At 37.2% G+C, this 18,369-nt stretch overlaps 1 protein-coding gene across 4 annotated transcripts in view; it reads left to right on the plus strand.

Annotated features, from left to right (window-relative positions):
• The window catches only part of PTPN4 (protein tyrosine phosphatase non-receptor type 4), a 206,525-nt gene that overhangs the window by 43,943 nt on the left and 144,213 nt on the right, over window positions 1-18,369 (plus strand). For 2 of the 4 annotated variants that reach the window (XM_055316224.1, XM_055316225.1), the window contains exon 2: window positions 2,627-2,781. In XM_055316224.1, coding sequence (XP_055172199.1) covers window positions 2,644-2,781 — 138 coding nt within the window. In that variant the 5' untranslated portion in view covers window positions 2,627-2,643. Of the gene's footprint in view, window positions 1-2,626; window positions 2,782-18,369 lie in introns of those variants that run through there. The other 2 variants (XM_055316226.1, XM_055316227.1) reach the window with 2 other exon arrangements.

Here is an 18,369-nt window from a genome sequence, read left to right on the forward strand (position 1 = left end):
AAAAAAAAAGTAAAGTTTCCTTTTGGGCAGCCCTGGTGGCTCAGTGGTTTAGGGCCACCTTCCCCCCAGAGTGTGATCCTGGAGCCCCAGGATGGAGTCTCCCATCCGGCTCCCTGCATGGAGCCTGCTTCTCCCTCTGCCTGTGTCTCTGCCGCTCTCTCTCTCTCTCTCTGTGTCTTTCATAAATAAATAAATAAAATCTTAAAAAAAAATAGTTTCCTTTTTTTTTTTAAGATTTTAAGTAATCCCTACACCCAATGTGGGGCTTAAACTTATTTAAGACTAGTGAGATCAAGAGTCACGTACTCAACTGAAAGCCAGCCAGAAACGCCTGTAAATTTTTCTTGATAGATAGGCATGATGTCACGGTAAGAGGAACGGCTATAAATAGGCTTTTAGTAGTGTAGGGAGAAAAAGAAGCATTCTGTAATCTTCTGGTTAGGTCTCAATATTTTAGTGAGCCTATGCCTCTGGACTATGAATGTCACAGGGTTTCTTAGGTTTTTCCTCTTTTAGATGGAATAGGATGCCTATAGTGGGTGGGAGTTGGATATTTCCCTTCTCTCACTGGAAGGCTAGAGTCAGCTAGAGTTGAGTATTTCCTTTGCCCCAGGTCACTTTAGGTTCTGGTTAACTAGTTTCTCCTAAGGGCAGGTGTTTTGATGTATTTAATAATAGTTTTGGTGCGTGTGTATGTGTGTGTATGTTCATCCCTGGCAGAAAGCTTAAGACTACTTTTCTCGGTACTTACTGTGGGAATCTAGTTGGATTCCTCCAAGTGAATCTCACAATATTGTGGGAGTCCTCTTATGATTGAACCCCCTGGAATTTTTAACTCTCAGAATTGTCCACATTGAACATCTTGCAGTTCGCCAATTACAGTTCAGACGTTCCTGCCTGTGTACTGGCTTGCCTTGTGTTTTTTGCTTGAGAGTCTCTACTTTAGACCCACTGTATTTGCCTGTCCTCTTAAGTCTTGGAGGCAGAGTTTGCCTTGTGTCTTCTCTCTCTCTCACATGAATTCAAACAGCATTGTGATTTTCCAATCCGTTCTACTTTTTACTTGTTAGAGTGGGGACTTGAAAAGCCCTTAACATGTGTAATTAGAAACCACGAATCCCTGTCTTTTAATTGGTGAATCTTACTGGGTTAGCCCTTCTTTTTTAACTGCTAAAGCTTTTTCCTTATACAATTCTCATACTTGTGTAACACTGACTTTTACTTTTAGCTTTAATCATTTTGACATGAACAGTCTGTGATGTCAACTGGAGTTACTAAATACTACTGATTTGAACTGTTTTTTTTTTTTTCTTTAAGATTTTATTTATTTATTCATGAGAGAAATGGAGAGAAAGGCAGACACAGGCAGAGGGAGAACCAGGTTCTCTGTGGAGAGCCCGATGTGGTACTCAATCCCAGTTCCAGGCCTTCCGGATTATGCCCTTAGCCAAAGGCAGACACTCAACCACTGAGCCATCCAGGCAACCTGGTGTTTCTTTTTTAAATTATTTTTTCCTTGCTCATTATTCAAATTTCTTACTACTTATTGCTTACCCATATTTAAGAATTCTATATACTTGTGTTTCTAATATATTTTATTTCCTTTCTCTAATTGTCTTTAAGAGGGAAGTTTTATGAATTTTAAAATTAGGATTCTTGAATGTTTGAAAATGTCCTTAGCTTTATTCTCCCACATGAATTCTAATTTTTTTGGTATGTAAGTCCGTGTTTCATATAATTTTCAGAACTTCGAAGCTGCATCTTCATTGCCTTTTAATATCAAGTATTGCCAGTATCAGTATCTGTTCTTTTATAAGTGATACTAATTTTTTCCCTCTTAACGTTAAAAATTGGGAAGCTGAGATCTGTAGCCTTCTGTTTTCTGTTTTGTTTTCTTGAGAATTATAAGAATAATCCTATTAGAATTTCATTTAAATTTGGGGATAGTTAAAAAAGAATTATTGTATTTTAAAAAATGGAACAAACTTTCATGTTTCCCCCAAATCTTAAATTTAGTAAAGGTAAGGGTCCTTTAAGGGTAAATAATCTTTCATCCTGCTGCTATTCTACAGTGTTTTTAAATATTTGCATCAGTGAGTAATGTCTAACTTCCTAAGATGGCATGTTCTTTTACACTTTTTTTGGGCTATTCCCAAATATATATATTTTGAATTGGACTGTGGCTTCCTGAACATTTTGTGTATTGTCTTCTCAATGGAACAGTTCAAAATAAAACTCTTCTTCCAGGCACTTTGAATTTTATTTTATTTTTATTTTTTTAAAGATTTTATTTATTTATTCATGAGAGACCAGAATGAGAGAGAGAGAGGCAGAGACACAGGCAGAGAGAGAAGCAGGCTCCATGCAAGGAGCCCGATGTGGGACTCGATCCCGGGACTCCCGGGTCACGCCCTGGGCCGAAGGCAGGCGCTAAACCACTGAGCCACCCAGGGATCCCCAGTATCTTTTTTTTATACCTACAATTTTTATCCAGGTGTTTCAAAAGTTATAACTGCTTTTTTTCCTGAGGTTTAATTGGAAAACATAAAATAACCTTGGTGTTTTTAAACTACTTTGTATCTTCACCTGTTCTTTTATTTAGTGATTTTTTTTTTTTCCAACTTAGACCGAGTGTGGACAGTAATGACCTCACGTTTCCGATTGCCTGCTGGCAGAACCTACAATGTACGAGCATCAGAGTTGGCCCGAGACAGACAGCATACAGAGGTGGTTTGCAACATCCTTCTCCTGGATAACACTGTACAAGCTTTCAAAGTTAATGTAAGTATTTTATGTCTTTTTATGTCTTTTTTCTTTTAATAATCTGGTTATAAATATGAGAAGATTATATTTTAAAACTAAAACTGTAGTACAAAGCCTTATTCAATGAAGAAAGTCTTTTTAGCATGGGTTTGTACGTTTCTAGTGTAAGTTCTGATTTAAACTGGGTCTTTAAAGAAGTTGACAAACCAGCAGTGCATTATGATTAGTGGAGCAGGTCAGTAGTATGTGGGTGATTTTTATAAATGTGCTTGAGGTGCTTGAAAGCAATTTGTTCTCTTAAATAATTTAGACATTTTGTTTGTAATCTTTCTTGTATTGCCTGTGAATAATAATTGCTGAACAAAGATAGAAGACTGTCCTGATTTAATCTGAGAGTTGTCTGAAATATTTATTCAACAAATATTTATTCATCTGATTTGTATCTGTTTTTATTTGCTTAATGTTATTGTGCGTTTCACCTATGTGGTATGCTATTGGTTCATTTTTATTGCTGTATAGTGCTCTAATGTATGAGTATGGTACAATTTACTTATTCATTTGTTTCTCACCATTTACTTGTCCAGTATACTGTTGCTGTATATTTGGATTTTTTCCACTTTGGGCTCTTGTCAGTAACATTACTGTGAACATTGTTGTGTCTGTCTTGACATACATAAGGATGTGTTCTGTTTTATAACTTAAAAAATTTCAAATCTGCAGAAGAGATGGAAGAATAGTATAATGAATATCCACAGGGACACCTGGGTGGCTCATACATCTGCCTTCTTAGATTACGATCCCAGGGTCCTGGGCTTGAGCCCCACATTAGCCTTTCCCACTCAGCAGAGGAGTCTGCTTCTCCCTCTCCCTCTGTTGCTCCCCTGTCTTGTGCTCTTTCTCTCTCAAATAAGCAAATAGAATCTTTTTAAAAAAATGAATATCTACATACCTTTTAGCTAGATTGATCTGTTGTTAACATTTTGCACATTTGCTTTATCTTTTTCTTTGTGTTTTTTCCTGAACCTTCTGAAAGTTAATGATACAGTTCACTGGTAAATACTTCAGCAGCCTAGGAATCTCATAAATTACCAGAGAACCATTATCACCCTCAAAAATCCAACATGAAAATAATAGTACCTGGTATATAGTCCGTGTTCAAACTGGATTCCTCATTCCTCATTTCTATATTCCATCTGTTTCCTGCTGTGTTACCTGGGTATTTCTATTAGAATATCATTAAGGGATGTAAAATACTAATCTGCTGAAATTCTGCCATTTATGCCAGCCTGGATGGATATGAGCACTATGCTCCATGAAATGATTTAGATAGAAAAATAAATGCTATAGTATTTTACTCATGTATGGGAGCTGAGAAAGCTGACCAGGGATTAGAATGTGTGGGGGAAATGGAAATGTTGGTCAAACGGTACAAATTTCCAGTTACGAATAAGTTCTGGGGATCTAATATATAGCAGGAAGATTGTAGTCAACTGTATTGTACTATATTTTTGAGAGTTGCTGAGAGAATAAATCTTGAATATTTCACCACGCACAGAGAAAGGTAATGTGGGAGGTGATGAATGTACTAATAACTTTATCATGGTAATTATTTCACAGTGTGTATGTGTATCAAATCATCTTGTCACAGATCTTAAACTTACACATGTCATATGTCAATTATATGTCAACAGAGCTGAGGAAAATAAAATACTGATCTTCCTTCTTTCCCAGTTTCTTAAGCTTAAAATTTTCTATGTTATCATATAACACGATTACTAATTTATCTTTCTTTTTACCCAAACTTGAGGCCATTTCACATTGGAAAAGAGATTACAGAATAGTACCTTCAAGTGTATTATCTAACATACCCGACTAATGTGCTTTTCCAAAATGTCAAGCTTTAATTTTTTTGTATTCTGTCATCTGTTTAATAGGTAGACAGTATAGGTTGCCAGCAAGGGATAATATTGAATAAAGGGAATTCTTTATAAAAATTTTTAGCTAATGGAAACTCATATTAGGAATTGATACAAGAAAATAAGCCCTTTTCCAGTTATTGACAATAAAATTCTTTTATTGGGGGGCTAGATAATAAATCTTAATTTAATATTAATATTTAATATTTACTTTCCATTTAATCTTATAGTTTTGCATTTATTTCAAAATATTGCAGAAGGATTTGCTGTGTTTCCCATCTAGCAAAATATTTTCTTTTGGACACTTTAGTTAGTAATGGAATGTTGTATTTTTCAATATAGTAATCAGTGTACTAATTGCTCTTTTAGAGAGACATATTTAATATATTTATATGTTTGTATTATGTATTATGTATATTTAAATATCAACTTGAGTACAATTGAGGGCATTAATACTAGAATGATAAATATTATAATACTAGAAACTTTATCTACCATTACTTCAGTTCATCAACAAACTTAAGAGGAACTATATCAGAGATTGACTATTGGATATGTAGTATATTTATTCCTCTGGGTGTTTGGACCCAAGTCATTCAGAGTGTCCAAGTTTCTTTGTACTTTTGTGTAGATACTGCATATTTTAATCTGTATGAATGGCTCTCTAATTATGCCCTTTACAATCTGTACAGCATTATGTAATCTTGCCTGCAAGAGGGGAGTTTGAGCCTCTGATATTTGTTCTTTGTGTCCACTAAGTACCAGTAAGTCTCAGAAATACCTAATGTGGGCAGCTGCTAGTCACCAATATCTCTCTATTCACTGAGAAGGACAACTACTCAGTTTCCCTGGATATTACCAAGCAGTGGTTTCTAATATCTTAGCGGAATCACTTCCTTCCCTAAAAGATTTCTGTACCAAAGATGAAATATTCATTGTTGCCAAAGTCTGCTTTTTTTCCTATCTGGTATTCATTTCATCAGAAAATGATATCATGAAGGAGTTGATATAACCTCATTAGTTCCTTTTTTTTTTTTATTTCTCTATTGTAGACATAGGACTGAGATAAGCCTATTAACATTGCTTCAGTTTGAAGTTCCATTTTCACTGTGGTTTTGGCACAACCATTTATTTTACTGTAGTCAGCCTGTGGAGTGTGTTTAGTCTCTCATGTCCTTAAATTCAATGTCAATCACTAAAAACACATTTCCATTAAATACTTTAAAATATGTACTATCCATACTACATGGATTGATTTCACCTACCTTTGAGGATTTTTTCCTAATATTTGGCTTTATCTTATTAGTATGGCTAAGTAGCCTCTGTGACAAGGAAGTTTTGGTGAGAACCATCCTATTCCAGTTTTCTATCAGTCATCAGCATCATATATCTTTAATAAATTATCCCAATATCCTATATCTATGTAAGTCATGGATTCACCTAGGTATGGCTTATATCTTTTCCATGTATTAGACCTCAGTTAGAAGACTCAAAGTCTGGAGGCTAGAATCATTTGAAGGTCTATTCACTCATATGACTATTACCTGAGACCTTAGCTGAGGCTTAAACACCTATATTTGATCTATCTGTGTGTCCTGGGCTTTTTCATTGCACAGTGGCTGTATTACAAAGGTGAGCATCCATAGAGAGAGTGGGAGCCAGGTTGTAGCCATATTGCCTTTGTGATCCAGCTTTGGAAGTCACATAATGTCACTACCACCACATTCTGTTTGTCAGTGCTGTTATAAAGTCACACTCAGGATCAGTGGAAGGGGAATTTATTCACACATTATGCATTCAGGGAGTTCCTTTATTTCATTTAATTTATTTGGCTTTTATTTTTGTCCACATTAATTTCCCCTCTGTTTACTTTTTTTTTAAAAATTTTAAAAAATTTATTTATTTATGATAGTCACAGGGAGAGAGAGAGAGGCAGAGACACAGGCAGAGGGAGAAGCAGGCTCCATGCACCGGGAGCCCGATGTGGGATTCGATCCCGGGTTTCCAGGATCACGCCCTGGGCCAAAGGCAGGCGCCAAACCGCTGCACTGCCCAGGGATCCCCATTTACTTTTTTATTTCTAAAAAATTTTTATGTTAAGTGGGTTCCATGCCCAATGTGGGGCTTGAACTCATGACCCTGAGATCAAGAGTCATACAGTCTACCAAGTGAGCTAGCCAGATGCTCCTCCCTCACTCAGTTCACTTTTTGGAAATGAAATTATCTTTTTTTTTTTTTTAAGATTTATTCATTTATTCATGAGAGAGGCAGAGACATAGGCAAAGGGAGAAGCAGGCTCCTCTCAGGGAACCTGATGGTGGGACTTGATCCTGGATCCTGAGATCATGCCCTGATCCGAAGGCAGATGCTCAACCGGTGAGCCACCCAGGCATCCTGGAAATAAAATTATCTTAAAAGTGCTAAAGTTCTTCTCTAGAGTGTGTTTCTTTGTTATATATCTTTTTGTACTTAAAAATAACTGATAATTTTTTGGTGATACCAGTACTTCAGTTGTTAACAAAAGATGCTATAAATCATCGACTTTTCTTCTCTTGAAATAAAGTGAAATTTAACTAATACGTATTTTAGTTACATGATAATTTGGGCTGGTGAATATTTAGTTGGCTAAACCTTATGCTTTTTTTTTGTCTGTTAAATAATATGTTTACCAAATCGGTAGTATAAACCAAATTACGAAGATGAGGTTAGCAGGTGGATATGGATTGAGATGGGAAACTAAAGGCGTATAAGGATGGGGGATTTAGCAAAATGAAACATACTTGTTTTTGTATTTGTTTTTTTTTTTTTTTAATTTTTATTTATTTATGATAGTCACAGAGAGAGAGGCAGAGACACAGGCAGAGGGAGAAGCAGGCTCCACGCACCGGGAGCCCGACGTGGGATTTGATCCCGGGTCTCCAGGATCGCGCCCTGGGCCAAAGGCAGGCGCCAAACCGCTGCGCCACCCAGGGATCCCTGTTTTGTTTTGTTTTGATTTAGAGAGCACAAGCGAGGGATTGGGGGGCAGAGAAAGACGGAGAGTGAATCCCAAGCAGGCTCCATGCTCAGGGTGGAGCCCAACACGGGCCTGATCTTAAAAAACCCCAAGATCAGGACCGGAGTTCAAACCAGGAGTCTGATGCTCAACTGACTGAGCCATCTAGGCTCCCTGAGAGATAATCTTAAGCCAGCTCCATGCCCAGCACTGGGTCTCATGACCCTGAGATCATGACCTGAGGTGAAATCAAGAGTCAGACACCCAACAGACTGAGTCACCGAGGGACCCTGAAACTTACTTCATGTGTACAACTTAAGAGTTTTAAAAAGCTTTAATTTTTTATTTTAGAGAGAATCAGAGCACTAGTAGGAGGGACAGAGTGAGAGGGAGAGAGAATCCCAAGCAGACTCCATGTTGAGCCTGACTCATGGTTTGATCTCATGACCCTGAGATCATGACCCTAACTGAAACCAAGAGTTGGGGGCTTAACCCACTGTACCACCCAGGCATCCCAAGATTTTTAAAAAATTTATTTATTTTAGAGGGAGAAAGAGTGATTGGGGGGAGGGACAGAGGAAGAGAATCTTTCAGGCAGACTTTGTGTTGAGCACAGAGCCCAGGGTGGGGCTCCATCCATAACCCATGAAATCATGACCTCAGCTGAAACCGCAAGTCTGGCATTCAACCAGTTGAGCCCCTCATGTATACAATTTAAAAAACCAAATAGGGGATCCCTGGGTGGCGCAGCGGTTTGGCGCCTGCCTTTGGCCCAGGGCGCGATCCTGGAGACTCCGGATCGAGTCCCACATCGGGCTCCTGGTTCATGGAGCCTGCTTCTCCCTCTGCCTATGTCTCTGCCTCTCTCTTTCTCTCTCTGTGACTATCATAAATAAATTAAAAAAAAAAAAAAACAAATAGTTTAAAAATGTTATAACAAAAACTAGCAAGTTTCTGCCTTAGAAAAAAAATATTCAACACATTCAGTTTATCTCTCATATTTATTACTGTGGTTCTAAGAAACATGCTTATATTATTTCCTGTTTTGTCTGCCTCTTTTTGCTTTTCATGTTTTGTATTGGGTTTGAAGGATGACTTTAGATCTCTTACACTTTCTCCCCCCGCCCCCATACAGAGTTACCCTGTTATCTTTTCATGAAACAAAAGAGTTATGTAATAATACTTGATTACAGTTCAGTATTTCCTTTCCCTGGAGATAAATCCTCTTGTCATCTACCTGAAGTTTGTAGAGCCTTGCTGGGTCTTCTTAGAACTGAGTGAGAGAAAAGGACTAGAGAGCTCTCAACTCTTCAATAGGTAGACTTGCACTTATGTAGATTTCCCTGCTTTCAGCTCAGTAAAGATGAATCAGCAACTGTCCCGCAGTCCAGAATCTTACTGGGTCATCTTTAAATTTTTGGTTCTTACAGTGATTTGTACTGGAAGGAGGGTCATGGAAGAGACTGTTACTTGTATAGACTCAATTTCGTTACTACCATCACTGTTACTTTATTTATTTATTTTTTTCACTGTTACTTTAGAGTGTCTTAAGCAAACATTTATTTCCAGTCTGCCTCATTTAACCTTGACATGTCTCAGATTGATTTTCAACAGTGTTTATCCTGAAGGAGAATTTGCTATTTACCAAGATTTTTCAAGTAAAATCACATGTTAAAATGCTGCTGGTCATCTTTAGTGCAAAAATATGTGATAATTTGCCAATTACCATAGTGTTTGAAAATTCAGACATTGCAGTATGTCATAGATCTTTGAAACTTAAAATGTTTTTTTCCCTAAACTATATTATATTAAGCACTGGAAAACTCTTTATCAGTCAGATTTCTAGTTATGTACAGTTAAGGTTATCTTATTTCTTGTGCTTTTTCTTTCATTCTGTTATATTTTGTGATGTATATATAGTTCTATGTCATGTATAAGTTTATTACTGATAATGACATTTACTTCTATTGAGAGATTTCCCGAAGTTATTTGTAAGTCTTTAGTTTGAAGACTTACTAGCTTTGTGATTATACACAAGTTTCTCTACCTTTTTGTGTTTTAGACTCTTCATTTGTTAAGACAGAATAACATTTGCCTTGTATAGGATACTCAGAATAAAATGAGAATATTTTTGAAATGCTTCTTTGTCTGACTCACATTATACATTCAAAAAGGTTGAATCTTCTTTTATTGCTTGTGATTTAATAGATTTAACCTATTCTGTAGTTCCAGATATTTTCTTAGAAAAATATTATTATTCCATAAAATAGCAATATGCTAATTGTTTTATATATTATATTTTTGTTCTATGTACTGTTTCCAAAACCTAATGTGTTTCCTGGCAAAATAGATTAAAGATACATGTACACAGAAATTGTAAAAATGCCAGTTTATTCTTAAAAAGTAAAGAGGAAACAATTGTTAAGTTTACATTTTGAGAATTAGGTATTTATTATCTTGGCAGTTGTATAGTAAATAAAACTGTGAGTTTCATCATGCCCATTTAATGACTGAATTAGTGAGAATCCAGTATATATTATGAGAAAAAATAATCGTGAAAAAATAATAACTATAAGCCATTAAGTTTTTGGGGAGATATGTTGGATTCTGTTTAGAAAGGTACTGCAGAGGATCCCTGGGTGGCTCGGCTCAGTGGTTTAGCGCCTGCCTTTGGTCCAGGGTGCAATCTTGGAGTCTCTGGAGCGAGTTCCGTGTCGGGCTCCCATGGAGCCTGCTTCTCCTTCCTCCTGTGTCTCTGCCTCTCTCTTTATGTCTATCATGAATGAATGAATGAATGAATGAATAAATCAATCTTAAAAAAAAGACAGGTACTGTAGCTCAGTTTTTCTACACCCTGGAAATTACATATAGATTTTTTTGGCTTTATTATAATATGTATGATATATCCTGTACAATGCATAAATCTTCGGTATAAAACTCAGTGATTGTATATGTATACATCTATGGAACCACCAAAAGATTATGTCATTGAATATTTCCCTCACCACCTCACCAAAAAAAGAAAAAAAAGATTCTCTTGTGCCCCTTTAAATATTTCTAACTCTACTGTATTTCCTCTATGAGCTTTTCTAAGGTCATCTTAGACCTTAGAAATTACAAAATGTGTCTTTACTTTTAAAGTCTACCTTTAATACTTTCAGCATGTTCCCTCCCAAATATAAAAACCTTAAAACAGTTTAAAGCCATTTAGTTGCCTCTTACTTTTTTTGTTATTATTACATATTGTAACATCCCCCTCATATGTTATAAACCTTTTAAGATGTTGTTATTGCTTTAAACAATCAGTAGTGTGTTATATTTACCTTTATATCTGTTCTCTCTGCAGCTATTCATTTCCTACATATCCATGCCTCTATTTAGAATCCTCTCCCTTCATCCTAAAGAACCTCTTTTATTATTTTTAAAATAAGGTCCTATTTATGACAGATTCTTTCAACTTTTTGTCGTTTGTTATACCTTGTTATGTCGGATATTTTTGCAGAGTATAGAATTCTGTATTGATAGGTTTTTCCTTCAGTAGTTTAAAGATGCCACTTCATTAGCTTTCATAGTTTCTTTCTTTCTTTTTTTTTTTTAAAGATTTTATTTATTCATGAGAGACACAGAGTGGCAGAGACACAGGCAGAGGGAGAAGTAGGCTCCATGCAGGAAGCCCAACGTGGGATTTGATCCCTGAACTGGAATCACTTCCTGAGTCAAAGGCAGACACTCAACTGCTGAGTCACCCAGGGGTCCCAGCTTTCAGTTTCTCTTAAGAAGTCATCTTTCACTCTTTGCTTTCCTGAAGGACACAAGAGAGGTCCTTTCCTCTCTTTTTTTTAAGATTTCTCTCTGATTTTTAGTCACCTGTTTATAAGTATATATCGTTTTGTATGTGTGTGTTTATCCTGCTTGGTATTCACTGACCTCTTTGAATCTGTCGGTTAATCTCTTAAAACATTTGAAAAGTTCTCATCCTTTAAGATTCAAATATTGCTTCTGACCCATTTTCTCTTCTCTCCTTCTGTATTCTAGTTACATATATATTAGATTGACTACATCCTACATCTAACATATGTTCTATTTTGCTTATAATTTTTTCCTGTCTTTTGAATAGCTCTTAATCTGTCTTTGCGTGTACTAATTCTCTTTTTTTTTCCACCTGTGCTTATTCTGCTATTAAACCTATTTAAGAAGTTCCTCTATTTCACATATTTTGCAGTTAATAGAATATCTATGTGATGGTTTTCATAGATTCTAATTCCTTGTTGAAATAGATCATTCTAATTTATTTTCTGTATTCTGACTCTTGTCATATTAATACAACATATTAATATGTTGTCATAGTTATTTTGAAGCTCTTACATAAGACCAATATGTAGATCACTCCTAGGTCTGTTTTTGTTGACTGCTTTGTTTCTTAATTATCAAACACTTTTCCTGCCTCACATATGTACTAATTTTGCATTGTATGATGGATATTGTGAGTGTAATGTGGAGTAGTGGACAGCAGACTGGCCTATGGGCCAGATACAGCCTGGTGGCTGTTGTTTGGCCCTTGAGCTAAGAATGATTTTTTACTTTATAAAAGATTTTTGTTGTTTTAAGAGAGTATGCACTGGAGATATCACTTTCAAAACCTAAAATTACCTTCTGGCTCTTTTCAGGAAAGGTTTACTGACCCATGTTGTAGAAGCTCTGGATTGTTATCTTCCTCTAAATAAAATTTCATTTTATTCTGGCAGGTGGTTGAATTGCCATGGGTCACTTTGATCCTGTGAGGCTTTAGTTTTAGGCTTTCTTAAGGTACGTCTGTCTATTTCAACGTTGTTTTTACTCCTAGGGCTTGGATTATCTAGGGTCTCACTTAAATGCCTGTGGTAGTCATTAAGATCTCTCTCTGGTTAGTTTGTGTTTCATTTATTCAAAATTGTGCAAGGTCTGAAATATTTGTTTAGTTAACAGCCCCCCAATAGCTAATGTCTCCTAGGCTCCTGGGAGTCTAACCTTTGTATGTGCAGTCTAGCAGGCAAATGAGAACCAGAGGGGATTTTTTTTTTAAAGATTTATTTATATGAGAGAGAGAGAGAGAAACTCTAAGCAAACTCCATGCTCTACACAGATTCCAACACAGGACTCCATCTCACAACTTTGAGATTACTACCTGAACTGAAACCAGGAGTCTGATGCTTAACTGACTGTGTCTCCCAGGTTTCCCCCAGCAGGGAATTTTTATATCAATTTTTGTAACTTTTTCTGTCTCTTTCCTCTCTAATAATCTGCCCCCTAAATCCAGGTACCTTAGCAGTTCCAAACATTAATTGTAGTTTTCTCTTCCAGCAAGACTGCCACACTGCTTAGAGAAAGCCACTGTGAAAATGGGATTTGATTTATCTGATTCTCTTCTATCAAGGATCATTAGTGCCGTGTTTGTTATTGTCTAAGGCCTGCAAATAGGCCTTTTTGGTTTTTTTTTTTTTTTGTATATTTGGTCCAGCTTTTGTAGAGGTTTATTATAGCAGGAGACTATTGCAACCTTAGCTACTTCATTATGACAAGAACTGAAAATTCTGATGATTTTAAAATGAGAAAATATAACTCATTATATAATAGTGGATTTTGATTTGAAATATTTAGTATATTACTGGCTGGGTTCTTTGTTCAATATTCATTTGAACTAAAAAAAAAAAAATCATTTGAACCAAATAGAAGAACTCAGATCTCAGTTAATAATGGTAAATGATAATGGTGAATGTATGTACCCTATAAAATCTAGTTAGTCTGAGATATATTGATTTGATGAAGGGGATAAAATGGTGCTTGTTTTCCAAAGATGAATTCCTAGGCATGTGGGCCATCAGGTTTGTTATATTAGAAGATTTCAACTCAGAAGTCATCTGCTACATTTGAGATGCATCTTAACCCTATTTGGTCTGGGCTCACTTACTATTAGAGAAACTTTGGCTAATCAGTTCTTTTTTTTAAAAAAAAAAAAAGATTTTTTAAAATTTATTCATGAGAGAGAGAGAGAGGAGAGAGAGAGAGAGAGAGAGAGAGAGACCGGCAGAGATACAGGCAGAGGGAGAAGCAGGCTCCATGCAGGGAGCCTGATGTGGGACTTGATCCCCGGTCTCCAGGATCACACCCTGGGCTGAAGGGCGGCGCTAAACTGCTGAGCCACCCGGGCTGCCCTAGGACCTTATTTCATATTGTTTGAGGGAATAATCATTTAAATGTTTTTACCATCTTACTGGTTTTTTGTATTGTACTGAATTGTATGGGCTGTCTGTCAAGGCCACAGTTTAAGACCAAAATTAATTTGATGAAACTAAGTGGTTAGCTTGGGGTCGTCTTTCTCCATTTTGCTCTGTATCTTTCCTGAAATTGAATAGTATGCCATTTTCAGCTACTTGTGTCCTGTTCATTGAGAAAAGATATGTCATAGTTCTGTTTCTGTCCTAAAACTTGCCAACATGCTTTTAATTTTCACTAGAATGGTCTTGATGACCATAGAGATGTAGTTGTTACTATATAGGTATGTCACATGACTTCTCTGATGCACCATTGCCTATCCCTATCTTCCTTTTGGATAATTCTTTGTTCTGAGTCCCCTGTGGGACCAAGAGTCCCCTGGGGGGCACCGGGGTGGCTCAGTCAGTTAAGTGTCCAATTCTTGGTTTTGGTTCAGGTTGGGATTTCAACGTCATAAAATTGAGCCCTGCATCAGGCTCTGCACTCAGCATGGAGTCTCCTTGAGACTCTGTCTCACTTTTTCTCCTTCTTTGTGTCTGCTTCTCCCTCTGCTCTCACTTGGTCTCTCTCTCAAATAAATAAATAAAATCTTTTTAAAAAGGAAAAGAATAGAGGGGGAGGGGGGAAGAAAAAAAAAAAAAGGAAAAGAATAACCTGAATGGAACTCTGTTAATTCTACAAAGAATTACATAGATTTGGTCCTGGCTTTTAGCTATTAGACTACCCCACACAGATTACATAAGCATATAGTGATGTCAAAATTAAGACTAAACACCATGAATAATTGATAAAGGAAGTATTGTGATGTAGAGATGTAGCACATCTACACATCTACATCTAGATGTAGATAATGAGAAGTGCTTGAGCCTTGGAATTCAAAAGGCTAGATTTGTATCCTGGACCTATTAAATACTTGCTCTGAGACATTGACCTTTATATATATAATTTCCTTAGAAATGTAACATCTGTTCTTGCCCTTTATCTTCTTTTCTGTCCTTTTTCTTTAGTTACCCAGAATCAGCCAAAGTGCAGAGTTTAGGGGCACAGTGTCCACTCAACTGCTCTTACATCTGACATCAGTTGCAGGTTTGGAAGATTTCTAAAACCACCCAGAGTTTCAGTAATTTGTTAGAAGGATTTACAGAACTTATTGAGAGCTGTTATAATCATGGTTATAGCTTATTACAGATGAAGGATACAAATTAAGATCAACCAAGGGAAGAAATGCATTGGGGAGAGTTTAGGCAGTCAAAACCAAGAACTTCAAGTCCTCTTCTGCCATGTAGTCATAGATGACATCACCTTCTCCTAACCACCATATGTGACAATACACAAAGTCTGTTCCCAACCAGGGAGTCTTCCCCCAAGCCTTTTTTCATTTTTACTGGGCTTGATCATAAACTCCCTGCCTAACTGACCTAATGTCTAACCTCTCCCAGAGGTCAGGCTAAAACCTAAAACCCTTAATCTCTAGTTCCTTTGGAGATTGGAACTGAGGTGATACAGCCCAAAGCCCCATCATAAATCATATTGTTAGACAGTCAGGTGACCAAGGTCCTAGGCAAATAAAGATACTCCTGTCAAGCAGAACATTCCAGGGCTCTGGAGATCACCTCCCATTAGTGAAGGGCAAAGGCCAGTCTTCTGTTTGGAAAAGATCATTTCTTCATGTTAGTGATACATTTTTGTAATAGCTGATTAAATTATTCAGTAGTTAACATTTCAGTTATTCATTTTTATCTAAGTAGTAACATACAATTTTACATAGTTTTTCAAAGCCAAACAAAACAAAGCATATAATGAAGTTTTAATGAAATGCTCCTTCTTACTTATTTATTTATCTATCCATCTATTCAGTTTCCAGAGGCTTTATTGGTAAGTATATTTTAGTTATTTTTAATTTTTATTTTCATATTAGACTAAATTAGTTTGATATTAGTGAAATCACCTTGTGCCTTACAAATGCAAAATAAATTTTGTAGACCTCTGTAGAGAACATCATCAGCTCACTATCTATACTCTGAAACTCAGTAAGCACAATTAAGGAAAAAACAAAACAGACTTCAAATAAGAATTGGCTGAAACCTATTTCCTGTGGAAAGCAGTACTGATTGTTCTTGTGTTCTCTTGATCTTCACGCTCCTTTTATTTTTATTTATTTAGTTTTTAAAATATTTTATTGATTTGAGAGAGAATGAGAGCCAGAGAGATCACAGAGGAAGAGGGAGAATCAGGCTCCCCACTGAGCAGGGGGCCTGAGTGGGGCTCGTTTCCAGGACTCTGGGATCATGACCCCAGCCGAAGGCAGCCACTTAACCAACTGAGCCACCCAGGCGCCCCTTCAAATTCTTTTAAAACTCAGTGCATTTCTAAGATAACTCTGAAAATGAATCTTTAAGTAGAACACATCTTTTGAAAAATGTGTAGAGTAAATACTAGTCAAATCCTATCATATAAAGCACATTAGGTGATGCTATCTCATAGGACAGTGTAAGACTTACTTTTTCACCAGCAATTCAGGAAGTTCCCTTAACTCCTAAGTTGGCCTTTGGATATTAGAACTCAACACAGTAAACAAATACTTGTCAAACACTTATTTATTTGTTTATTTTATTTATTCATGAGAGACACAGAGAGAGGCAGAGACATGGACAGAGAAACAGGCTCCCCGCTGAGTAGGGAGCCCAGTGTGGGACTCAATCCCCGGACTGGGACCATGCCTTGAGCTGAAGGCAGATGCTCAGCCACTGAGCACCCAGACGTCCCTAACATCTAATTAAGAACAAAGCTGTACAACATAGCAAAACCCCATCTACGACATTTTTATCTCCTGCAAACTTAAAAAAACTTCAAGGCCCCAATGAAGACCACGAACCTACTATCAATTTAAAAAATTTTCCTTTTTCCTAAAAGAAGTGTGGTGTTTTGGGCCTTTACATCAAATCTGTTGCCATGGAACACAAATTCTGACCTGGTAACATAAAATCATTCTGGTAATCTGACATATGGTCAATATTCTAAGATTATAAAGTAAAGACATTCTTTTGGATTCTGTTTTCAAAGAAAAACCATGAAAAGACTTCTAGCTCAGTAGAGACCTTGATCAAAGCATGGTAAAAGTGGGCAGGTTTGCAGATCTTGGATAATGTACAGCAAATTTAGCAGGCCAAAGAAATGAGTTTTCATCATGGGGCACTGGTCAACCACTGGTCAACCACTCACTGGTTTTTGGGCCAGTTTTCTATAGCCTCCTCTCCCAGGGTAATAGTCCAGCCAGTACTTACCTCATACCTTGTTTTAGAAAAGAAAGATTGTTTCTATTACTTTCAAGTCTTTGGACTGATAGCTGTGTCCAGGTACACATCACCTGATGGCAAAGGGGACTGACACTTTGTTCATCTTTTATTCATAGATACAGTCAACAGCACAAGACTTGTAATCAACTAGTTCTTTAGGTTTAACCATAGGCTGATTTCTTTCTGTGTACTTTTTACTGAATTGCTCCCGTGAATGTTGTTCCTACCAACTTGAATGCAGAAATCCTCATGATTGCTGTCTGGCTTAGAATCTGCTGAGTTAGTCTCCCCAAGACTCGCCCTGTCTTCACCACATTCAGTCCCTCCCAGACCATGGCCACAACCACCCTGGAACTTCACCTGCCCTGGGAAGAATGAGTGGTTCTTCAGGTCAGTGTAGTATTGCTTTAGTAGGAGTTCCTCAGAGGTCTGTAGAAGCTTCGTGGCCACAAGTTGGAACTCCTTCTGCTTGAAGCTTTTGATGATCTAATCCATTAGGGTGTACTACGCTCCATCCAGCTTGATGGCGGTAACTGTGTGCTTCTGATTAGCTATGGCTGGGATGCTGGCTGTGTAGTGTTGCTTGGTGCAGCTGGAATCCACTCCCGCTTTTTTTTTTTTAAGATTTTATTTATTCATGAGAGGAGATGCACAGAAAGAGGCAGAGACATAGGCAGAGGAAAAAGCAGGCTCCCCATAGGGAGCCTGATGCGGGACTTGATCCCAGGAGTCCCGCGTCCTGACCTGAGCTGAAAACAGATACTCAACCACTGAGTGACCCAGGTGCCCTTCCATCCTATTTTTAGTACTAGTTTCCAAATACCTTTGGGAATATAGTTTAGACATTCCCATTTTTCTGCCCTGGTTTATATTTTTTATTTTGAACATAATTATTTTTTAAAAAAGATATTATTTATTTATTCATGAGAGACAGAGGTTGAGAGAGAGAGAGAGAGAGTCAGAAAGAGAGGCCGACACACAGGCAGAGGGAGAAGCAGGCTCTATGCAGGGAGCCCGACGCAGGACTTGATCCCAGGTCTCCAGGATCACACCCTGGGCTGAAGGTGGTGCTAAACTGCTGAGCTACCTGGGCTGCCCCATAATTATCATTTTTTACCACTCTTTCCTCAGTCTATTTTGGGCATTA

The sequence above is a fragment of the Nyctereutes procyonoides genome, unplaced genomic scaffold, assembly GCF_905146905.1.
Source record: "Nyctereutes procyonoides isolate TBG_1078 unplaced genomic scaffold, NYPRO_anot_genome, whole genome shotgun sequence".
NCBI lineage: Eukaryota > Metazoa > Chordata > Mammalia > Carnivora > Canidae > Nyctereutes > Nyctereutes procyonoides.